This window comes from Clarias gariepinus, chromosome 1 (assembly GCF_024256425.1).
Source record: "Clarias gariepinus isolate MV-2021 ecotype Netherlands chromosome 1, CGAR_prim_01v2, whole genome shotgun sequence".
NCBI lineage: Eukaryota > Metazoa > Chordata > Actinopteri > Siluriformes > Clariidae > Clarias > Clarias gariepinus.
Window position 1 is genome coordinate 12,285,946 of NC_071100.1, and position 26,303 is coordinate 12,312,248.

The following is a 26,303-nucleotide window of genomic DNA, read 5'->3' on the forward strand; positions in this document are numbered from 1 at the left end:
ATCAGTGCAGAACAGTAACGATTCGTAAAGAACAGTACAGAAGAGTAATAATCAGTGCAGAACAGTAACGATTCGTAAAGAACAGTACAGAAGAGTAATAATCAGTGCAGAACAGTAACGATTCGTAAAGAACAGTACAGAAGAGTAATAATCAGTGCAGAACAGTAACGATTCGTAAAGAACAGTACAGAAGAGTAATAATCAGTGCAGAACAGTAACGATTCGTAAAGAACAGTACAGAAGAGTAATAATCAGTGCAGAACAGTAACGATTCGTAAAGAACAGTACAGTAGAGTAATAATCAGTGCAGAACAGTAACGATTAGTAAAGAACAGTACAGAAGAGTAATAATCAGTGCAGAACAGTAACGATTCGTAAAGAACAGTACAGAAGAGTAACGTAGAGAACAGTACAGTAAATGATAATACAATGTAAAGTATGAACCATTACAAAAACTTGAACAGATCAGCGCAGAACTGTAACGATCAGCAGACTTGAGACAACACAGAATAGTAACAACTAATAAACAACAGTGAGAACGCTGGATCCCAGATAGTATTTGAAGGTCTAGTCTTACACAACATTAAAAATAAACTTCTAACAGTTTTATGGTGTGAGGTCACAGTGGAAAGCCCCAGGCCTGCTGGTCAGCCTTTTCTGTCTGGCTTCTATGAGATGTTTGAGTATTCTCACACTCCTTCACACACACACACACACACACACACACACACACACACACACACACACACACACACACACACATCCACTCCCATCCTCTCAGTGCTGCTGATGAGAGCCTCCTACAAGTTTTGTGCTTTTGCATTAGTGTGTGTGTGTGTGTGTGTGTGTGTGAGAGAGAGAGAGAGAGAGAGAGAGAGAGAGAGAGAGAGAGAGCAGTCAGTAAGCAGAGAGACTGGATGTGTGAAGCTGAACACTAGCTCTAGACTCTCGGAGGTAAGACGTTTTCTCTCTTCTACCTTAACGCATGCATTTCAATGGGGAAATAATATATAGTCTAGATAACATAGTTATGTTAAAGTGCTTTGAGGATTATTCAGCATGTCAAATATCCAACAATATAGGTTTTAATTTGTTCATTAAAATTAATTAACGCTTAATTACACATTAATTAATTTAAATAACATGTTTTATGTTGTATAGTAATTGATATTGATTATAATAAGCATGAATTGAACCAATTGTCTTGTAACGTTGCAAACCTAAATTTCTCCAGACTTTATGTTTTATGAGTTTCTGATACAAGTTAAAACACTCTCTGCATAATTTGAACGGAAGTAAACGACTAATTAGAGCGCTTTAAAGTGGTCGAATGTCTTTAATCCGAGGCGAGGTTTGGTCAGAGCCGGATCGGTGTGACTCAGGTTTCAGGCTGCCGCCGGAGAGCCTCCAGTCACTGATCACCGTCCTAATTGAGAAAGTGTTCGCATGTGCAGCACCTGAGGAAGACCGATACTTTGTTTTATTACTTTGGAAATGAAAACCAGAAGCAACACGGTCAGCTACACAAAGATTATTAGACATGCCACAGAAATGAACACCGCTAGGAATTTCTATTCAAGTGGCTTTAATCTGACATGAAAGAAATAATAATGAAAAAATTCCCACAAAAGATACAAAACAGATCGTGTTTCTGCGTCTCTGAGAGTCGAGGAGTGCAGATGAGGATATGGAGTGTACATTATTCAGTGTTGTTCTATCAGTAAGGGTTCCAAGCATAACTTTTTATGAGGCTCAAAATGAGCCGGTGAACCTTCCAAGAAAAAACAAAACACCGTTTTTTTTTTTCTTTTTAACTTCTTTCTGCATCAAAAATCCCAATATTAACTCAACTGACCGGTTTTTGGGTTTAGGGAGAAAATTATTTCCAATCAATGTTATGAAGCAGGAAGAATAAATGCACTTATTAAAAAAAAAAACTTTTGGGAAACTTTAAGGAGTCTTGTTTTTTTTCTTTCTAAAGCAGCACCTGATAGGTGTGATCCAAAAACACAAATGACTGGAGAGTAGTTTCAGCTTAATACAGCTTAAAACCTGTCAAACTGTTTTGATAGTCGGGAGAATAAAAAGTTCCTTAAGGATCCATTTGACGACTATAAATTCTTAACTTTCAAATATGAAAATAATCCTCCCTTTCTGATGGGAAAGAATTCAGCTAAAGAACTTTTTGCCAGAAGGACAAGTTAAAAAAAAAAATAAAGTTTGAAAAAATAAAAGCTATGATGTCATTAAAGAACATTCGTGACTCATCGTGAACCAGCCACAACCCAAGATAAAAAAAAAAAAACATTAACATGGTAATGTGTAACATTTCTCTACTGCATTCTAGGCTAACAGGCTAATCACAGATATTGTCTTGTTGTTCGGAAAACAAGCGAAAGAACCCGCGGGTTAACTAACTGTTATTGGTATATAGTTTGTACATTGATGTACAGTACAGTGCAAAAGTCCTGAGTTACCCCTCATTGCTTCATATTGAATTAAATCATATTAACATATAACATTAAAGAAATGGGAACAAAGGTTTTACTGTGAAGTATCTAAAGATTAAAGAATTTTTAAATTGGTGGTTTATGTACCCGCCTCAGCAGCGACCTCATTTCCCCTCTCGTCTGCTCCAACCACTCAGCATTCAGCATCACCAGTATACTAATCACCGACCTGATCATCTGTCATCATCTGTGTACCTTAAATTAGATGTTTTTCTTTCTTTTTTTTTTTTTGTTTTTATACTTTTTTATACTTTTATAAGTTACTGTAGGGCTTAAAAACAAAAGCATTCCTCTGAAACTGCTCAGGCACAGGGACTGGACTGCAAATGAGAGAGAAAAACTGGTGTAAAATGATATCCACCAACAAAAGTTCTTCAGGAAGCCTGGAGAACTATCAATCAGGACTTTATTAAAAAAATACAAGAAAGTCTGGCTCTTTAGAAGCAAAATATAGATAAATCAGTGAGTATGTATATGATATTGGCACTCCCAAAGAAAAAAAAAAGCAGAAATCCATTTTAGCAATTAATTATTTGGCATCAATAAAAATAAATAAAATAAATCAATAAATAAAATAATAATGATAAACTATGAAGTTGGTAAATTTCCAATAACAACACACCCTGAGGTGTTTTTATTTCTTTATGCCACTGCAATATTGCAAAAACTTATTCTTGTAACCAGTCAAAATGTCGAATCCTAACATCAACAGTGCATCGATCATTTTTCTGCTGATCCAGTAAAAAAAAAAAAAAAAAAAAAGACAAACAGTGAAAACAGACTTTTGGGTGGGCAGGTTGGAGTTGAGGACTGACTCTAAATTCCTCATTTGACAATCAAATGACTCTCTGAGATTATTTTTCACTTTTAGACCCACGGAAGTCCAACACTGGGATCAGGATTGATGGCGCTCACCATGACTTCAGCCAGCAGCCTTAGAGTTTTGCTTCCAAGTACAACTTTAACTGCTCTCATTTGAGCTCAGAGTCAAACATTTTCTTCCTGCCAGACTGCAACTCGGAGCTTTGAACTTGTTGACGTGCCCTTGTTTCCATTTAGTCCGAGCTTTGGCAATTATTTATTTGGGAATTATGCGGGAATGTCCCATGACTGCCAACGTTCAATCTGATTTCAAGAAAAGTTAGGGAAAAAACTAGTGCTCATTGACTTCCAATATAAATCTAACGTAACTGCTGGGCTACTACTACATTTGCATTGCACTGTTGGTGTTTAAACAATAATGTTATTCTCCGGTATGAGCTAGTGTTTAAGATGTTTGTTAGTTCTTTTACAAAATACCCGTGAAGAATGAAAAGAGAGAGAACCTTGGCTGGTAACACACAGTGTTTAAGTCTACTTCCACAGGGATTAGATTCGGGAACACTTCAACCCGACATCACATTTTCCCAACACGGACATGTGGAGTTCCTGCGAGGAAACCCTGTTCCCCTGATTAGGGCTGAAACGCCATGGCCAAGAGACACAGGGATTAGAAACGACTGAACTGCGCTTTCCTTCCAATCTCCTACCAAAACTCTTCTTCAACCACGGACATTCCTCTCTATCTTACTCCTTCTCACGTTCTCTCCCACCACGTATCAATTGAGGGTGATTGAGAGACTGAGAAGGGATACAGACAGAAAACAGTGGTCGCTCAACTGGTTGCAGATGAAACCACAAAACATGCGAAGACTTCGGGGTGAACGAGGAGCCGTCACCTATGATGAATCTTCAGCCCTTTTGTTCTACTCCATCTTATTCTGCGTTCTCTGGCTATTTCCATCCTCATCTCTGTTTAGAGTAATTGAGAGACGGAGAACTATTTCAGCAGACAGAAAACAGTGGTTGCTCAACTACTTGCAGATGAAACCACAAAACAGCTACAGCTTCTTATTTAAGAAATAGTTATTGTTGCCGTTAAAAAAAAAATCATCAAAAAATAAAACTTCTTGGAACTCTAGGAGTGGTGCACTGCCAGTTTCTACAGTTTCGAGTTTCCACAGTTGTTTAGCAAGATACTTGGAAGTTCCAAAACCAGTTCTCTACTTGTCATTGGTTTGTCTCGTAAAATCACAAATGCATTTTTTACAGTCTGAAATCTTTTTGCATTTCATTTAAGTGATAAATGAAAAAAGTTAAATAATTTTAATGATTTTTTATCGCACTATGAGCCCGCCTCCATTGCCAAACATGTAAAGCTCTGCCCCAAAACTTGACATCATGACATCACCTTTAAATGAAACTATAAATGGAGTGTTGTTTTTATGATTTTTGTGCAAATTGCTGTCTTATGAAATTAATAAGTTACCAGCAACTTTACTTTATCGCACCAACCTGTCACTCATAATTTCCCTAAAACATATTTTCAGGTATGTTTTCTTCCATGCTAATAATTGACGTAAGTCGATCCACTTGACCGTCCGAGTCACCCTAAAATAAACATCAAACTGCTTGTGGTAAATTTCCAAGCGAAAAAAAAAAACTTCTATGGGAAGCGAAAATACCCCAGAGAAGTGTGATTGGGCATAATTTATTACCTTTTTCCTTACTTGTGATGCGTGAGGAAGTATTTATTTCTGCTCACTTCGGTAGTAAATTGGACACAATCCCTAAACCTAACCTTCCTAAATATTTATAGGGAAGTGAGCAATCTAAAATTAGGAAAGCATTAATCCTTTTTTTTTATTTACTAATATACAAACAAGTCATACAAGCTTTTTGCAACTTCTTGATCCTGGTACTGATACCGATGCCAAAATATGTAAAAATACGTAATGTAATTAATATTAGTCAATCAGCAAACAATTATTTAGGTTTTCCCAGCGTTAAAAAAAAATTAACTGGCTGCCTCGTGCTTGGTGGCTTTTCTCTTGGGTATTTCGGTTTCTTCCCACAGTCCAAAAACCATTCACATAGGGATAGTTGGTGTTCCCTAATTGGCCGAAATGTATGAATGCATGTGTAAATGTTCACTGGAAGTCCTACCCCGGGCGTAAAATGGGAATAAATACAATAGTAATCACCCTGGCCTCCACAGTCCATAGTTGGACTCCAGAGGTTCCTAGATGGATGAATGAATGGATGGAATCCTCTCCTAAACTAATGCACTTATCCCAGAGTTTCACTTAAGCTTGCATACCATCAACGTTTTCTTATTGCAGTGGAGCCATAATCTGATTGCCTGATTCATATCTGAAACACTGGCCTCCCATGAACTCCATTAATAGCCCAAACATGCAGAACTGGCGAGGTCAGGACTTTACAGGGGATGTTGCAATAACTAGCAGTGCAATGAGCATCATGAGGTCATGCATCGTCTTCCAAAAACAGAACATCTTTGCTGATCAAACCAAGCTGTTTTTTCCTGAGAGCATTCCACTCGCAGAGTGTTCATGGGAAAGACTGCAGTAGGCGCCAAGCCACCTTATCCGCCATTGGACTTCACGGACATACGACTTTTTTTTTTTTTTAATGTTTGCAACATTCAAATGTTTTACTCCGACTAAGAGTCTCATCACTTTCTCATACTTTGTTTGGAGTCTTTTATAAAAGATTCCCAGTTAGATATGAATGTCTTTCATTAAAACATGCAACGTGTCATTGAACTTCATTTTAAAATCATTCACAATTATTCACAAACTGTTGGTTTATCTCTTAGAAAAACATTAGCTATGAGGCAGGGTAATCATTTATACTGATTAACCTCCAGTGCTATCTGACTAACTCTATTTGACAATAATAAAGAAAAGGGTTTTATGACTGCAGCACTTTTAAGCTGGGAAATTATCCAAGAATCTTTCTCATTATAACATTTCAGACAGCTAAAAAGGCGCTGGATATCTTCACAAAAACACTTACAGTAAATCACGATGGCTGTTTCTTTTCTTTTTTATTTCTGTCACATTGTTTATTAGAGCTAAGACTAGTTCTACCTGTGATTTACTCCTGACTAGTATGGGCTCACGGAACATCTCATTTTTACACAGCTGGCAATACTCTGTGTCAGTCAAGTACTTCCAATTACAGCAATTTTCCCCCTAAATCCATGTATGGATCTGGCCAGTTGTGCTTGGCTTGGGTCAGAAGGAAGCACAGTCAGTGGTACTGACAGACATTCTCTTGGAAAATGAAACGGTGTATCTTGGCTCGCTTTTTCACACATAACACAGGTGTTTCTTTTACATTTAAAGCTACTTCTATTGATACATGATCCAGACATATTTTTAATACAGATATACTCACAAAAAGGATATTCAGTTTATTCGATTTAGGAGAAGGATTTTCATCCTCTTTTTGGAAAGCTACCCCAATTTAAGGGTCAAAATTCTTGAGATATAACCCTCCCATACATACACACACACACACACACAAACATCTGCAGGCACTTTATCCTCAAACCTAATGAAAGGCTCGTGCTTCATGTTGCACCTTATCAAACTCAAGATATGAAGTCAGTAGCATGCATCTTGACTGTTAAATCCAACCTAAAGTGCTACTTTGATCTGATACACACAAGAGCACTGAACCTTTCATTCCACTGATAAGTTAGAGTTAAAAATGAGTTTTAAAAATGAGCACTCTTGCTGCTCTTGCATTTTTGTAATGACATGTGTGTAATACATATGAGATTAAAGCATATTTATTAATTATTATATCTCATTAATAAGCTTATTAGGGCACTCCCATCAACAACCAAACATATGTATACTTATATTTTTAGTTGCAGGCTAAAAGCCTTGCTCAAGGGCCCAACAGTGGCAACTGGGAGATAGCAGGATTTGAACCTGGGATCTCCCCCAGCAATAGTCCAAAGCCTTAACCATTAAACTAGCCTTGCCCCACACATGCTTCCTTTAAGGCATTTGATGCTCGTATCAACATCTTTTCAAGGAGCAGCACAACACAATTGGAGAGAAGATACTATCCCAGCTTCCCATATAGCAAAATGGTTAAAGCATCTGCACTGAAAGCAGCTGATCCCTGGTTCGTATCTGGAGAAGGTTCACTTTAGGGGCAGTTCACTTTGGGGGTAGTGGTAGTTCATGGGGCTAAGAAGTTACTGATCGGCGGTTCAATTCCCAGCTCCACCAAGTTGCCACTGTTGGGCCTATGAACAAGCCCCTTAACCCTATTTGCTCCAGGGATCTGTATCATGGCTGACCCTGCGATCTGACCCCAATTACGCTGCGATATGCGAAAAAAGAATTTTACTGTGCTGTGTAAATGTGACAAAAGGCTTAACTTAACTTTCCACCCCTTCCACTTGCATGATCTCACAGATGCCCATATTGGGCTAGTCTTGATATGATTGATGGGAGATTGTGATTAGACTCCAACTCCTCTGCCACAAAAGCCCATGGCCAAACCGCTTTCTAGGCTCCTGGTTATGGATGGCTGTAGCCTCACCCAAGAATCAAACTTGCAACCTCAGGATGATAAATGAAAACATGTTGGAATTAAACTAATTTAATGTACATATTGTTCATAGACTTATAACATTTACTAGTTGTGCTTATCCAGAGTGACTTAGATATTGTTTTATTCATTATAAATATATATGCAAAAAAAAAAAACAATGTGATGAGTTTTTTTTTTTTTTATTTTGTTTTAAGGTGAAACTTTGTGCAAGTGCTGAACACAATCACTATGGGACCCAGTTCCTGGAGCCTTTGTGTCCTCTTCTGTGCCTGGACATTGGGACAAAGTATGGGCCTGTCTCGGAGACGGAGGGCCTGGGAAGAAAAGGGAGAAGATGGTCCCAAAAAGTGCTCATACACCTTTCTGGTCCCTGAGCAGAAGATCACAGGTCCTATCTGTGCAAGTCGTGGACCTTCAATTCCAGACAAAGATCGTGTCAACAGGATGGACATAGCAGATGTCCGTGAGCTAATGTCCAAGCAAAGACGTGAGATAGATACTCTGCGGCTGGTCGTGGATGTGGATGGCAACATGGTGAATGAGATGAAATTGCTGCGGAAGGAGTCTCGTAACATGAATTCCCGCGTTACACAGCTCTACATGCAGCTTCTGCATGAGATAATTCGCAAACGGGACAATTCTCTGGAGCTTGCACAACTTGAAGGCCGCATTCTCAATGCCACAGCAGAGGCACTGCGACTTTCAGCACGATACAGGGATCTTGAGGCCAGATTCTCGACTCTTGCTGCTGTGGTCAATAATCAGTCTGTTCTGATTGGTGCTCTGGAAGAGCGGTGTCTACAGGTGTATGGAAACCGCAGGCAGGAGCCACTTCCCCCACCGCTTGTTCAGGTGGTTCCAGAAAACATTCCAGTGCATGTACCCCGTTTTTCGAATGAGATCCAGAGGGTCCACAGTCGGGCTTTCCACAGGGACAGGGGATCCAGAGCAGGACCAGAACCCACTGAAAGTACCCTGGAACTCAAACGAACACTATCTGGGAACTTTAGCTCTGAAGGTAATTGAGAATCAAACTTTATCGGATAATCAATTATACTGTAAATGTACAATATCTAGTGTTAGGAAAAATTGTGACACAAGGGATGGTTAAGTGTTCAATTGGGTCTATGACATCTGCAATGCATAAATAAAATAAGTATACAAGATGGGACATTTATTATAATTCTGTACACTTAAAGTTTGCATCTTTTCTCTAATTGGTGTTGGTATTGGTTGAGTGGGCACTGGTCAGACGTTCTTTGGGTTGAAGTGGAAGTGGGATTACAGAACCAGTCCACACCTTTTCGTTTATTTGAAATTACGGTATAGTCCAAATGTCAACTTCTTGGCCTGAAACCCAGACTTTGCACATTTTTAGACATATTTTAAGGACTCTGCTGTCTTTCAATCTAACAGACCACAAAGTATGCTATAGCAATGCCTCTTTAGCTATCAAAATATTTTACCATGCACTCAGCACAAATGTTAACGCGCCAAAACCACAAGTAGGAAGTGCCTGTGTTTATGTTTACTCTCTACCTGTCTTCTCTTCATGTTCTGTTCCAGATGATGAATTTAACCTTAAGAAAAGTAATTGCCTAGGTTAAAACCCTTATGAGAAACTCCCTTTAAAACTTTTCAACATTGTCATAAAGCGACTTTGCAGAAATCAACATGTAACTATAGATTTATATTCCTAATGAGCTAGAGGCAACAGTGGACAGGATCTTTCTGAGATGACATGGGGTGTGAGGAACCAGACTCAAAAAGAAGTCTGTTTTCTTCTAGGGAAAAGGAAAGTGCTATTATAAACCATAGGCCTAGCAGAATGGTACACTAAAAAGTAAAAAAAACAAGTTTGTACAAGGATGTGTTTTTTTTCTGAAATTGTAGACTTAATGATTACATCAGCAGTCCTTGGGTACACATCTGCAGTATCCTAGTAAGATGTTCCACTCATGCCAAGTTAAATAATCTATTTCTGGATCTGTTCTCTTTAGGATATCTATTGTATGTGGGAATTATATCATATTATATCATATATCTGAACGGGGCATTTATTTGTTGTCATACTCTTTCTGATTTCGAGGTCCTTTCCGCGACTGCCTTCATGCTATGCAGGCCGGACATTCCGCCAGTGGGATGTACCTTCTTAAACCAGATGGGAGTGACAGGCCGTTTCAAGCGTGGTGTGAACAAGATGTGGACAATGGAGGCTGGACCATCATCCAGAGACGGAAAGATGGATCTGTTAATTTTTTCAGAAACTGGGAGAGTTATAAGGTAAAGTGTTTAAAGCTTGTCTCTATCCTTAGTAATTTTATACTGTAACTCAATTCTTTTTAGTAATAGGATCAAGATTGTTCCAAAGTTCAATTTTTTTGGTTTATTCAGAAATAGAAATATTACTGAGAACCTAAACTTATAAAAGTATAAACAGTGTGTCAAAAACTTTTGCAAATGGAAATATCCCGCCAAAAATGTACCTAAGCAAAAATAACAGAGTTGCTAGTTTGTGCTAAGTCCTTTATAAATATTAAAAAGTAAATATTTTCATTGAAAAGAAAAATGATATCAGTTAATGTCAGGTTTTCATTATTTCTTTTAAAAGAAGTTTCAGTGTAAATCTACTATGACGTTTTGCCTGAAAGCTTCATTCAGGCGCTGGAAATTTGTTTTGGATTTTGGCATAAGTGCTTGTTTAATCTGGCATTAGCAAAGAGTTCATGTTAATAGATGATGAACATGCAGGATTTATACATTAATCAGCTTGTGAAGTGGCTGGAGGCTAAACTGAAGTGGTTCGATGGTAAACCGAAGGGATTGGGCGCTAAACTGAAGGCAGTGGATGCTAAACTGAAGCAATTGGATTAGCATTTCAAGTGATTCATTGCCAAACTTTAGGGAATGGATGCCAAACTGAGGGGATTTGATGCTAAAGTGAATGCACTGGATACTAGACTTGAGGAATTAATGCTAATCTGAAGTGATTCATTGCTAAACTTTAGGGATTGGATGCCAAACTGAAGGGATTTGATGCTAAAATGAAGCCATTTGATGCTATACTGAAGGGATTCATCGCTAAACTAAAGGAATTGGATGCTAAACTGAAATGAGGGCATTGGATGCTTAACTGAAAGGATTGGATGCTAATATGAAGTGATTCATTGCTAAACTTTAGGGATTGGATGTCAAACTGAAGGGATTTGATGCTAAACTGAAGCCATTTGATGCTAAACTGAAGGAATTGTATGCTAAACTGAAATGAGGGCATTGGATGCTTAACTGAAAGGATTGGATGCTAATATGAAGTAATTCATTGCTAAACTTTAGGGATTGGATGCCAAACTGAAAGGATTTGATGCTAAACTGTAGCCATTTGATGCTAAACTGAAGGAATTGTATGCTAAACTTAAATGAGGGCATTGGATGCTTAACTGAAAGGATTGGATGCTAATTTGAAGTAATTCATTGCTAAACTTTAGGGATTGGATGCCAAACTGAAAGGATTTGATGCTAAACTGAAGCCATTTGATGCTAAACTAAAGGAATTGTATGCTAAACTGAAATGAGGGCATTGGATGCTAAACTGAAAGGATTGGATGCTAATATGAAGTGATTCAATGCTAAACTGAAGGAATTGTTTGCTAAACTGAGGCTAAACTGAAGAGATTGTATATGAAACAGTGTCTCTTCAGTTGATATTTAGCACTCAGACATTAGGTGGATGAAAAGAAGAAACCTTTACAATTTGTAATTCAATAATAATCAAGTAAAGTATAAATATGTCAAAACAAGTATAGTAGTAAGCACAATTACACAAGTATTTCCACCCCGGTCTCCAATATTCTTCCACATCCCTGTGTGCTAAAGAAAAGTAGCTTCACTTTTACAAAGTGTCAAGTAACATAAGGCAGCAAAGCAGGACGGCACGTTCAGTGCCAAACCTCTTTATGTTCTTTCCAGACTGTGGGTTCTCTTGCATGGGGATCTCTCAGGAACAGATGCATGCTATCTAAGCTGTCATGTGTGATTGAGGGTACTGTTCAACTACGCCAGAAATGTGACGCCCCATTATTCCTACCTAACACTGTCTCTCAGCATGCTTCTCTCCTGTCTCACACACAGCCACACATACAAGTGAAAGATGACTCTTAAAACCTCAAGACGTTTGTCATGATTCCAGGTCCTAATGGAAAACCTCGTTCTGAACCAATAGGTTTATGTTACTTCTTTTTCTTAAGGAAATATATTTGGCCACAAATTGCGCTCGCTTGCGTAAAAAACACGCACAAATAACATAGTCGCTGTCCAATATTTGTATGTGGTTAACTGCAATTCAGGCAGACTAAGATATCAGCATTTTTCACATCAAGTTTTGCTTTAGAGGAATCAAATACATCATTTATCCAGGAGCTCCGGTGGTTTGGTTTTGCATGCATTTGTATGCAAGTAATTTAAAGAAATATTTTTTTTTTATTTAAATTTTATTAATCAAAATTGATGGTAATTTAAGTTCAGCAGTACATAGTGAAATTCTTAATTCTTTACATATCCCAGCGTTGTTAGTAGGCTGAGGTCAGAGCACAGGGTCAGCCATTATACTGTACGGTGCCCCTGGAGCAGACAGGGTTAAGGGTGTGGTCAATGGCCCAACAGCACCCTACCGATTAGTAAGATAACACATCGACCCTAAGTAAGTATATTACAATACTGTAGGTCTTGGTTGTTATAAGTTTTCCTGCTCTGTTCACAGGCTGCGTCACTCGGAATATGAGTTCAATGTAAGTAACCAGGGTCCAATTCCACAACCCTGATTCCATGCAAAAATGCACTCGAAAGTTCAATTGAGACTTATATGAAGCTTCTGCACTCATTTAATCCCACTGAGCTTAATCGAATTGGAATCTTAAAAATTTATAGTGTACTTAGTACAAATTTAACTCTTTCCTTTCCCTGGAAAATACATCTATGGTGTTGACCTGAAAAGTGCACAGCTGCCAAAATCTGATTGGACTCTGCAGAAGTCTAATCAGATCAAGTTCCAAGTAAGATTTTGGCAGCCATTCACTTTTAGACCTATTGCAATGTGGTCTAACAACCACCTCAATTTAGATTTAAGGCAGTCCTGAAAAATAAAAAACTATCCCTTTAAGATTTTACCAAGTTCTTTGTTTACAGCAGGTTAATGAAATGATTCTCTTAAACAGTAACAAGCTTCCCTTTTTGTTTGAATCCGTGTAGTAAACCTAATTTATTTTCATTCCATTTCACTCCAGCAAGGTTTTGGCAATATAGACAGCGAACACTGGCTTGGTCTGGAGAATATATACCACTTAGGAAAACAGGGAGATTACAAACTGTTGGTGGAGCTTCAGGACTGGATGGAAAAGAAAGTGTATGCAGCCTACAGCAGCTTCCATCTGGAGCCTGAGAGTGAATCCTACCGCCTGCGTCTGGGCGTTTACCAGGGCAATGCTGGGGATTCTTTAACTAGCCATAATGGCAAACAGTTCACCACGCTGGATCGAGACAAGGATGCCTTCTCAGGTTATTGTTGAATTTAGACTTATTAGTGCTCCACTGATGGCTGGTTGTTACATAAAAGTCATTCTTCAAGTCCAAAGCACAAACTGTCTTACTCATACAGTATCTTCCTTTCTTACAGGAAACTGTGCTCACTTCCATAAAGGTGGCTGGTGGTACAATGCATGTGGTCAGGCCAACCTTAATGGCGTGTGGTACTCTGGTGGTGTGTATCGCAACAAGTTCCAAGATGGCATCTTCTGGGCGGACTACGGAGGAGGCTTCTACTCCATGAAAGCCATACGCATGATGATCAGACCTATTGACTGAAACAGAAACAAAACTATAATCTGAATCCCCAATCTTTGTGCATACGCAGTGGCAAAACTGCAAATCCAAAACCTTTGGAATAGCTGGGATAAAACTCGATTTCTCTTTCAAGTAACTAAAATGGCCAATTCTATCAGCTTTACAAGCCCAGACCTTTGGGACTTCCCTGGCACACAAGGCATTTATGCACATTGCATAATGATTAGAGATTATACATGAGGTTTCTTTGGTTGTATTTCTTCATGAGGGATGTTGTTAAAATGCCATCGTGCTTAGCTTAGAACTTATTAGCTTTTTTTTCTTCCACTTTTCCTGTTCGGGGTTGTGCTTACAACAGGCTAAGAAGGTCAGCCCAGATTTTTAAATTAAAACACATTTTACTTGTATGTCACTTTAAACAGTATATATCTTTAGTTATACTGTAGGTTATTTTTTTGGCCACATATTCCAGGTCCTGCACAGTGTTCTACAGATGTTCCCTTCCAACTGTGAAAAAATCCTTTCAATCCTTTGGGATTTGCCCAGAGGTTTCGGTCCAGTGGAACATGCCTTTTACAAGTCTAGCATGAGCCTTAATGCCAAACCTCATGAACTGGCTCATCAGATCCTTTTCCCACTAGTCCAAATTACCGGAGCCAGTTTCTAGTGCAAGGGGTAGACCATCCATCTGAACATGTGGTTAGTCAGGTTGAACCGAATCCTGGTATATTTTCCCCTTTGGTCAGTTCTTTAGGCAGGAAAGCTCACATCATTCACACTTTATTGTTTTCCAAACCAACCAGTCTGGTAGGGTTTGAAAGGGGGGTGACCTCAGCCAATATGGTACAGCTGCAATGAAAAAGCAGATCGACAGTGAATCAACCTTACTGCAGGAGGTAAATCAAACATGCTTTGAGTTTTGGAACAGAATTGGACATGACCCCCATTCTTCAACTTCCAGGTGGTGCATTTGCAAAATCTAAAGATTTAAAGAAACAGTGTGAACAAAGAAATGTCATAAAACCAAATAGTTTTTTTTTTTTTTTGATGATAGTGTACTGTAGACTTTGAATAAACTCCAGCTTTAGATACAGATTTAGAAAGTGCAAGAATGTTTGTATAAAAAAAGAAAAATTCACAGATCCAGATCTGTGCTCAGCTTAGGTTACTCTATTTCTGCTGAATAGTGATGAGCAGAATCGCTTTCAGTGATAATGTGTATATAAGACACTTAATGTTAGTTTTCACATGGTTCTTCTCACATTTAGCAAACCACCCTACTTTATGACTTTTAGACTATCAAGATTTATTCAGATCCAAACAAACCCTGATGATGTAAGTGTACTGTGGGGAAAAAAACTCCAAAACAAATCAAATCCAGAGCTCAGTGTTTTGACCATCTTAAAAAGGCTGCCTGAAAAAGAAAAGAAAGAATTATAGCCTAATTTTGGTCGTTCACTGGTCGTGATATTTAAAAACAACCAAAAAAAAAAGGAAAACTGCAGACCTAGCAAAGGGCCTCCGAAGGGTATGAGGACAGACAACGAGAACCAGATTGCTCAAAACCCAAACAGAACTCAGAAAGAAAATAAGGAAAGGGAGGAGAGATGGTGTAAGTGGGGGAAGAATGGTTAAATAGGAAGTGAAATCAAACTTTGCTCAAGGTTATAAGGTTTTAATTTTTTTTACTCTCCTCTAAAATTCAAAGAAGTTCACATTCTTTCCCGGAAAAAGCACAGGGAACGTGGTGTTTGATCTCAGGAGTCGCAAATCCCCGTGGGCGATAATCACAAGCAAAGGGAGATTGCTTCATGGACCGCAAGGACTTAAAGGAGCCTCAGATGTCAACGTAGTTTGAATGCTCCTTGTCTTCGAAATATTATGCATCCCTGACCTCGACCAGGCAGGCAGGAGTATCATATTGCTAGAACCTTCGATAGCGAAAATAAAGTTCTCTTGGAAACTGATCAGTGTGGTGGATGGCTGTGTCAATATAATTAGGTTATTCAGACATGACCTGTAAGTCTTGCAAACACATCACTCACCACTGAGTAGTCAGTTAATATCTGTGTGCCGACAGAATGTGGGACCGGATCTGGACCTTTTTTTTCTTTTTTTTCCGGTGTTAATTTAAAGCTCTTCCACGAAGCAGAACGTACTGCGGTAAAATGTTTTAGCAGGCTTGGATTTTATGGGGTGTTTGCTAGACACTTTTGAAATAACACAGATTTTCTTTTATTATTCGGGAGAAAAAGGTTCCATTACTCCTGACATAGCATGGCAATTGGTCAAGAATAAGATTACATATAAGATTACAAAAAAGATTGTATAAATGATGATTGTAGCGATTGTAGTCATATTTCTCTAAAGTATCACAACAATGGGTAAAATTTAATCAGCTCGGAATAAGACGGTGAAATGTTGTTGTTGAACTTATAGTGACCGATTTGAGTGCCGACCGCACACCCTTCATGTTAAATGTAGCTGCGTTTTTATAGAAAAACAGCTGGGAACTGAGTCTATTTAGTTCACAGTCACAGAGGTTTATTTCTACATAAACATCTTTAAAACAGTTCATTGAAAGTTACAGGGAAAAGCAATTACTCGGGATATAGAAACTTTACTTCGACCTTAACCGGGTCAAACAGAAGGCAAAGTTTAGCATTAGATTTAAATTTAATTAGCCATGCTCACAGTATGGGTGCTGTGTTGAAATGTATAACTGATATGGTGGAGATTTCCATAACATCTGTGGAAGGAGTCTCCAGGGTCTCGGAACCTCTGGGAAATCGGTAACTGTAAGTGTTCCGACATAGGAAGATTTTCAGTACAAAAGGGTTTGTTTATAATAATCTGTATATTTTTTAGTGTTATTAATTTCATTGTAATTTGCCAATTACTTTAAATGCAAATATTAAATTATAGGAACTACATTCTGTCCTTTATTAAATCAAAAGTTTGTTTTAAAATGTTCATCTAACAAAAGTGATAAGTACAAGGGGCATTCAAGTCAATCCGGGACTTGTGATGACATTTCTGGTGAATGAAGGCGTAAAACTGATTGACATTTATGGAGGACTTTAAGCACAGTACAGTGACGAGACTCGTTTTCAGAAGACCGTACCTCCATGAATGACGATCCCGGCCGAGGTGGCTCAAATAGGGACGCTTATCCCAACAAACCCTGGGATAAGTGCACTAGTGTAGCAGGAGATTATATAGAGAAATAAAGGGAGGTTTTACTCTCTCAACTGTGTTCTGCTATTCTACACCAGGGGTCTCCAAATCCAGTCCTGGAGGGCCAGTGTTCGACACAGTTTGGTGATTCTTTTTCTCAAACACAGCTAATTTAACTAATCTGTTAATTACTAGGTTCAGTGGGTGTGTTTAGGTGTTGGTGAATTACAAACTGTGCTGGTCGCTGGCCCTCCAGGACTGGATTTGAAGACCCCTGTTCTACACAAACAAAAGTCCTTGTTTGACTTAAACACCCCTCGTTTTATCATGACTTACTCATTCTACAACTCATTTTTCAACATTGTAGCATCAATTGGATGATTGGAGTGGGAATTTTGGGATTGAAATGGCAGTGGTTCCTATTCCAGCTTATCTGGTGCTGATCCAGCTGTGGACTGACAGCTGGAAGGATATTTTCAGCAGTCATTACTGGTTGTTTTGCTTTAACTCGGACTGATGTATTTTCTTAGAGTCTTGGATCATAGACTTTTCCAGATGATGACTTTTACATGTACATGTACACACCCTTCCTTGGATTACATCTAAAGCAGGCTTTCTTAAACAGATCTCATGCTGTGTGCTTTACAGAGCTGTCAGAGGAGCAGTCCCTCAGAAGCTACACACACATGTATGTAAGAAATACAACACTTGTATTGGTGTGATTGGGATCTGAGGAGGTTTGGGAGAAAATGGTACCAACGTTTCCAACTTTTTGTTGGTTCTTCATGAAAGTTTGCATGACATGTTACAAATTCAGATATACATACACTTGTCCACACTTGTGCCAATAGTATGTGGACACCTGGCCGTCACAGCCATATGCAGTTATTCTGCAACTTCTTGTATAGAATGTCATGGTTTGACGTGAAGTCCAAACATGTTACCGTATGACAATTTCCTTATGCAGAACAAAGACATGGTTTGGAAAGGTTGAATTAGAAGAACTTGATTGTCCTGAAAAGAGACCTGTCCTCAACTCCACTTAACAGCTTTGAGATGAACTGGAACTGGAGCCTCCCCACAGATCACTAATGCTCTTTTCGCTAAATGAACACAAATCCCCCAAACCATGCTTCAAAGTCTAGTTGAAAGTCTTTCCAGAATAGTGGAGGGGAAATCTCCTGTGGATATAATGACCAGATGTCCACATACTGCAAAAATGAGTCACTATATTTGTTTTCTAGGTGATTTTTCTGGATAAAATCTCTAAATTGGCCATTGGAGGCTTTGTTTGGCAGATCACAAAACCACAATTTTAAATCCTTACATCATTAATTATCGTTATCTCTCAATTGCTCAGCTGTATCCTGTCCATATAATAAGTTGTTTGGGAAGATAGTGTGAGCCAAAGGAGTAACAGATACAAGACCAGAGACGATAGGCCCTCAGATGATTAAGACCTTCAACAGCTTCATACACCTGTTGATGTGCGAAGAACTAATACAGACTGATCACGCACTAATCTTAATATCTGTCAGATGTAAAGCAGTTGTTAGAATTTCTCTTTAGTAATGTGTATCACTTGGGTTTCATTTAATATGCTGGGACGTCATGTTGTCGCTCCAGTGAGATTATTCATGACAGAATGAGCCAAATGCCAAGATCATGCAATAAGAGAGAGAAAAAAAAGGTGTTGCTGTTAAACTTTCAGCTAAAGTTCTGCAGCTCATCGTAAAAATCCTGATTTCTCAACATGTATAACAAGAACCATTATGCCAGAGGGGTAAAGGGAGGAGATCCAAAAGCCAAGGAATGTTTTGTTTTATGAACAGATTTGGTCTTGATCTAGCACTTCATGAAAAATGGAGTAAGTAACACTGCCTTGCTAACAACCTTTTTTTGTATGAAATGCCTTAAAAGCATGTGTAGACTAGCACCTAACATTCAGTTATTATTATTATTATTATTATTATTATTATTATTATTATTATTCAAGATTCAAATAACTTTATTAATCCCAGAGGGAAATTGCTCAAAAATTTGAGCATTTATTATTATTATTATTATTATTATTATTATTATTATTATTTTTGTTATTATTATTGTTGTTGTTGTTATTATTATTATTATTATTATTATTATTATTATTATTATTATTATTATTTTCCCCATGTTCTTAGGCTCAGTGAAAGAGGCACTTATTTTATTGATCAACGTGACACACAACATAGGTTATATATTTTAATCAATCAATAGATAAAATAAATAAATACTCACACTGTCTAAAAAAAAAGCAATTGTTGCAATTCTGATCAATAACCCGGTCATCCACATTCACTTTAAGAATATCAGGATACCATTCAGATGACCTAGAAATCTAGTATCAGAAATATTGAAAAAAAAAAAAAAAACATACAGTAGATATTTAAAACCATAGCTATTAACAGTAACAGGTAACTGTAATCCTGGATGGAGCGTAGTTGAACCCGAAGTTTCTGGAGGACGTTTGGAGAGAATGTGTGGGCCAGTTTTTCCCTGTTTTTGCTCCACAGACTTTAAAAAGATTTGCATGTAAGAGAAAGGAGTGAGACACGGGTTAAATCCCTTTGTGTAGTATAATCGTGTAGAGGGGTCCCCGGCACAGCGCTCTCAAACCGGCTTTATGGATCAGATGTCTTATGCTGATTTTAAATATTTATGAACAATAATAAATCTCTAGACTTCTGAAATGAAAAGATGTCACCCGAAGTCATTAAATATAAAAAAAATAAAAAATCCTGTGGAGACGTGAGGAGCCCAAGAGTCCACGTTTAGACAGTCCTCAGCATGTGTGTGCTATACATTCTCCATGGCCAGTTTTTATGTACTTGGCAACTCAGCTCCATTTAGGTCGATTTATGAGTCGAACCTTTTGGACGCGTCTCCGCTGCAGCTGGACACTCCGCTGAGGTCTCATGTCAGTTGTGGCTGTAGGATTAGGTGGATTATTCCTTAGTCAGGAGAAAGTTTCATGTGGAATCTTTTCACAATCCTGAATACACATGAGCAAACATTCTCGGCCAACGGGTCAGTGTCGTGTCCTGAACATGGCAGACTGAAATATTCTTGGACTACTTTTAGTTTCTCTGAGATGCCTATGCCAGGCAAGGCAGGTTCAGCCAAATGTTTCACAGCGATGCCATCCATATTTAATAACACAGGAAGGAGGAAATCACTGATGATATGAATCACAATATTGTTGGTTGTTTATCTTTGTGTTTATTTCTTTTTATTCAAGTCTCAATCGACTGTACCATAGTGCCATTGATATCTATCTATAGTCTGATTGGTCAGAAGATCAGAGGTGCTGGCAATTAAAACTTCATGTTTGTCCTCAGGGGTGTGTCCAACTCTGGTTTTTAAATGTCAGCTAAAAGGACACATTTTATGCTCTTTCTTTCCAAAGGTTTCCCTAAGACTCCGAGGTAGCCAAAATGTGCCATTTAATTTTCCTTCCAAAGGAAAAAACTCAGATCAAGTATTTTGGCCACTTGATTTCCTTTTGGTCTATCGAACTTTAAATGAACTGCTCCAAAACACCCCTTTTTGGATGGGCATTGACCTACTGTAGCCAATCAGAACGCCGGGATTAGAAACATCTGTTTTTTTGGGGCCTTAATCAGGCAATTAATTTTCAGACATTTAATAATATGAAAGTTGAAACAGTTGAGGCCCTGGGTTGCCGATCGGAAGTTCGGGGGTTCAAGTACCATCACTGCAGATTTGCCACTGCTAGGCCCTTGAGCAAGGCCCTTAACTCCAACTGTTTATATGTTTACCACTGAGATCCAGAAGCAATGTGGTGGGTAGTGACAGGAAGGGCATCCAGCATTGAAAATAAAGAATATGAGTTAGATCTTGTGGACCAGATGATCCAATATGGTGACCCATAGAATAGAAAGGGACAAAGCCCACTAAATAAAATAAAAATAAAAATAAACTATAACTAAGAAGTTATCTATAAGCAGTTAGTGATGGACTTGAGCAGAGCTGGGCGTCAAGCTGTGGGCGGGACTATTAGTGTATGAGTTGACAACTAGGGGGAAATTTTGACTTGCTTGTGTAAGCCCTGTCCAGTGCAGAAATGGAAAAAAAAAGACTTTTTTTCCCCCTTAGGTTTTGGGTTTTCTCACAAACTTGTCTAAAAATGACTAAAAATTCAGATAGACACTCAGTGTATATATGGTATATAAGAAGTCCTAAGTCAATATAACGGATACTACTACATTAGCATGTCTGTGAACAGAACCCTGTTGCGCAGAGAGTCCCTTTAAGACTGAGGTCTTTGCAGGACCCCAGGTGGAAAATTTCCTATTACTGGTTGCCAAGACATCTCACTGGGGCCTAAAACCTGTCATCAGGCCACTTCTATATACAGGACCCGGTGTTGATGTCCAGCAGCATTAAATAATAAGGTCTCTCATGAGGAGCTTCGTGAAGGGTAGGTGTCATCTTTGGCTTTGCTCTGTTTGGCCTGGAAAACATCAGACTGGTTCTGAATGGGGACATTTTGTGTATTTTAAGAGACTGAGCTAAGCCTGAGTTCTTCCAACATTGCATCTGCTCAGTGGAAAACGAGCACTGACGAGGTTAGCGTGGCACTAAGCTACCATCTCTGGTATGTCAGTCACCACCATACAGAGCTGAGTTTAAGAGAAATTAGCTGTGCAAAGGCTTCTGACCAATATTAACCAGGCTGGCTCCAGGTTCCAAGACCTTTATAAAAATCAGAGTGTGAAAATGCCAGATGTAAAAAGCATACCTATGTGTGCTAAGGTTTGAAAGATCACCAGTACAGACACTTTGGTGTAAAAAGAAGAAACGGTGAGATGTTTGGGAACTGCTTACAGCTGGATTGTTGAGTGTTTAATGTAGACTGCTCACATTAAGTTCTACCATAGATATGTCCAGGGCACAGGTGCATTTGGTATAATTTAACGCATGGCTAAAATTGAGGTATTTTATGTTATATCTCATCAATTGTTGGGAAAAAATATCACTTACTTATTCTCTATACCACATGGTCATGGGAGGGCTGGAGCCTATACCAAGGCACTTTGGAAACACCAGTTGGCTTAATCTAAGCCTTGGGCTCCATTGTTGGCTTGTTAGTAGCTGAACATACAACAAATCACCAGTTTCACAAGGAAGCAATCTCATGAAGACCTTAATGAGTTAGTGGACCTCACCAATGTCCTGCAGTTGCAATGAGCCCAGAGATTGAGGGTCGCTCATTCCTTCCAAAGCTCGGGTTTCTCTCTGTGTAACGTTTTGCATTACATCCTTATGAGGTTGACTCTGATTTCTGTCTACAACCACAAAACATGCTGGCGTGTGGATTAGCTACTGTATGCCATGCATGGTTGGTGATTGTTTTAAGGTGTGTGTATGTTCTTGGTGCTCTGCATCTCATCCAGGGTGCATTCCATCCAACTGGATTTAAAGCTCTGACCATGGAAAAAAATTGAACTGAACTAGAATGAATGAATAAATGAATTGCAGATGCTCTTTTAACTTTTCTACAAAAAAAAAAAAAAAAAACATCATGGAATGAGCTGAGAATCATTATCAGATTTGAAAGCAGGAAAAAGGCTGGTTATTTTCATATCTATTCAATACTGCACCCTAGATGTTGACCTCCAATGTAGATGTGTGAAGTGAAGTGTTTCCCAGTATTTTATATCACTGTTTCTCTTCAGTCTCCCCAAGCATTTTTCTTTTAAGCAATATTTTCCACCAATAATCTCTTCGTTTTACGATGTGTGAAATCGTGTTTTTTTGGAAGGGCTCGAGTTTATTATTAACGAAACATCATAAATTATAATAAAAAAAATAATACAAACGTTAAATGTTCTATGTTCTTAGACACTTTACTGAAGCACATGCACAATAAATTAACTAGTGTCTGTTAACCAGATGCAAACTTTTGAGCTTGTGATAAAAATAAAATCTGTAATATTAATTTTAACTTCCTTTTTGTAGACGAATGCCAAATAGACCCACTTTTTAAAATCATTCAAAAGGAGTTGCACACAACTATATGTTTTCCAGCAAAATGAACCAGATGATCCGAGTGAGTTTTCATTCACTATTCATGAGAAATACGTTTAAATGCTGTAGGTAAGGTCCAATGTATGTAAGCATTATTTAGAAGAAACAGAAAACCTACTGTTCCTCCACCTTAGGGGCGGATCTACAAGGGGCACGGGGCAAGTAGGGGGGCAGGTGCCCTCCCTACTATATGCTTGCCCCTCATACCCCCCCCCTCCCACACCAACCAACCCCCACCCCAACTTTATAGTTCCTAGCACTGTGAATGGAAAACAAAACCACAGCTATGTCCATAAGTTTTTTAGGATTGAAACAAACAAGAACGCTTTCAGAACACTTCACACACACACACACACACACACACACACACCGCTGTACAAGACACGTCGTGAACTTCTGCGGTATTTCCAGCTGAAATAAGAGCTTTGTCAAGTCGTGAAAGGACTGCACCAGTTAAACTCAGGTACATCTACAGTATAATTTGCTAAATGGGATTCAGTAATGGTGGTGTGTATGTTCCGTAATGTCGCATGATAGATAGAGATCCACTTTCTTATTGGGATCATTCTTAAATGCCTTTAAGCACTTATACAAGATATATAACCTTTGTGGATTTTAACAACTTATTCACTGCTGTAGGTCACAGTAGTAAAAAGGAAATGAAAACAAAGTAAAAAAATATGGTTTAAAATATTGCCCATAAAAGGCTGAGGTCTGGGGAAAAGCAAGCCTGAGAGAGAGAGAGAGAGAGAGAGAGAGAGAGGAAATGAGGGAAGAGAAACAAGTAGAAATGAACATGGAGAGGAAGGTGAGGCAGCTGAACTGAAGCGAGGGACAGAAGCAGGGCTGATGGTGAGACAGATGGAGACAGGGAGACAGGTGACCTCATGGTATGATTTGAATCTCTGCTTATGTCAATTCCAGTGCAAAATAACATGAAACATTTTTGATTCAATGATAGATGATGGATAGATGAATGATAGATCTATAGATAGATAGAAGCATACATGCATGCTATGATTTCAAAAAGTTTTTTTTTTTAATTATTATCATTTTTTACATTTTATTTATTTATTTATTTACTGTGATAATCTTTTGCCACCCCTTTCTAAATCCACCGCTGCTTCACACCGCACTGCAAATCCTGAATAATGAAGCACATATTTTCCAGGAAAAATTGCTCTACTGATCTGCCTCTGAGACTGCGGTGGATTATTATTTTTGTTTCCAGTGATATCTGCCATCAAATTTTGTCGTACTAAGCAACACAGGATTTATTCAGGCTCCTTTGCTAGGAGGTTTATACACCATTTAGTCAAACAAGGTAGAGTATTTAAATCAACTAATGATATAAATGTATTGTTTTTACCTCCACGCATATTGATAGATAGATAGATAGATAGATAGATAGATAGATAGATAGATAGATAGATAGATAGATGGAGTCCTTTATTAATCCCAAAAGGAAATTGTATAATATTGAATTTAATATATAATATTAAATTGAATATAATTGCATAATATTGTATGAATATTGGTATTCATGTTAAATAAAAGAAAAAAACTGATATCAAGCAGTTCTAAAGTATTGGAGTATTTCAGAAAAGTCTCTAACACTCACTTACTCATCGTCTATACCACTTTATCCTGTATGCAGGGTCACGGGGGGCCTGGAGCCTATCCCAGGAGAATTAGGGCACAAGGTGGGGTACTCCCTGGACAAGGTGCCAATACATGGCAGGGCACACACAATAGAAACACTCACATGCTTGTTCACACAATATGGACAATTTATGAAAATCAATTAGCCTAACCTGCATGTCTTTGGACTGTGGGAGGATACCAGAGGAAACTGGCATATTAAATATATAAACCACAAAGAAAACTGTATAATAGTCAATATTCAAGAATTTTATCTTTCACATACATGGTTGTACTGACTCACGTATTAACTGACTGTGCAGTTTCAATTAAATAGGTAAATAAATGAATAAACGATAAAAACAAACAACATTTAGCTACATTTTGTCAGTTATTATTAAAGTTGTGTATTTAATGCCCATATAGCCTGATGAAAAAAGCTACTATTCAGTCTTTCAGTTTGTGCCCTGAGTGACCGGAGTCTCTTGCCAGATGGCAGCCACTGAAACAGTTTGTGATTAGGATGACGAGTGTCTATAATAATGTGCTGTCTGCAGGGAAATGTAAAGTCAATGTATAAATCTGTAAGAAATGCATGAGTGCCATCTTGTGGGGAAAGCTGACTATAAAAGAGACCACAAACAAAAGATCTCATTAGTCATGTGAACACGTAAATGTCAAAATAAGGAGTTGTGTTGAATAAATACCGGCTGCATATAATGACAGTTTATTGTCGAGACCTGTCGTGAGAATGTGCCAGAATTTTGCATTATTGATTGGCTTTTGCACATCAGGAGGCAGAAATGAAAATGTGAGCTGGTGTAGCAAACAATTTAAACCATTCTGTATCTTTCTTCTCCAGCAAAATAACTTTCCATGACATTAAGGAGACATTAAGGTCCTGTGCATCAGATGCAAATCAGGAGCAAATCTTTACCAACCAGATAAACATGGAGCATTATGGATGTCATCTCTGAGATCTAAAAACGACCTCTGTTTTATCATCAATAATACAATTAAATCTGTTGTAAATGTAACATTTATACATGAACATGCAGGAAACCTTTCAAACTGATTTCTATCCATCCACCCATCTATTCATCTATTTATCCATTCCTCTATTTAATCCACCTTTCCCCAACTGAACTCTTTCATCTATTTCTACATTCCATCTTTCTATCAGTTTATCCACTCATTAACCTGTCTGTACATCCATTTTTATCAGTCCATCCATCCATCCATCCATCCATCCATCTTTCCATCCATCCATCTTTCCATTAATCCCTCTACTTATCTGTTTATTCATCCAGTTAGTAGTCAATCCATCCCTCTATTCATTCATTCACCTAATTCATCCATCCACTATCCATCCATCCATCCATCCATCCATCCATCCATCCATCCATTCGTCCAACCATCCATCCATTTCTCCTCCTTTCCAATTTTTCATACACTTATCTGTTCATTCATCTATCCAGTTATTAGATTATCCATCCATTCATTATTATTCCATCCATCCATCCATCCATCCATCCATCCATCCATCCATCCATCTTTCCATTAATCCCTCTACTTATCTGTTCATTCATCCAGTTAGTAGTCAATCCATCCCTCTATTCATTCATTCACCTA

General features: G+C 38.3%; 1 protein-coding gene across 1 annotated transcript; it reads left to right on the plus strand.

Annotated features, from left to right (window-relative positions):
* The first annotated feature begins 867 nt into the window (after positions 1 to 867).
* On the plus strand, positions 868 to 15,730 carry angptl1b (angiopoietin-like 1b). The gene is made up of 5 exons (XM_053496678.1): positions 868 to 954; positions 8,123 to 8,946; positions 10,018 to 10,211; positions 13,208 to 13,478; positions 13,597 to 15,730. Exons 2-5 carry the CDS (start codon positions 8,157 to 8,159, stop codon positions 13,782 to 13,784), a joined length of 1,443 nt encoding a protein of 480 aa, XP_053352653.1. The 5' UTR covers positions 868 to 954; positions 8,123 to 8,156; the 3' UTR covers positions 13,785 to 15,730.
* The last annotated feature ends 10,573 nt before the right edge of the window (positions 15,731 to 26,303 follow it).

Excerpts from the sequence above, each read along its gene's own strand:
- angptl1b (XM_053496678.1), top strand. The coding sequence starts at position 8,157 with ATGGGACCCAGTTCCTGGAGCCTTTGTGTCCTCTTCTGTGCCTGGACA. Across the intron at positions 10,212-13,207 it reads GAAACTGGGAGAGTTATAAG|CAAGGTTTTGGCAATATAGA; the intron begins GTAAAGTGTTTA and ends ATTTCACTCCAG. Across the intron at positions 13,479-13,596 it reads AGACAAGGATGCCTTCTCAG|GAAACTGTGCTCACTTCCAT; the intron begins GTTATTGTTGAA and ends CCTTTCTTACAG.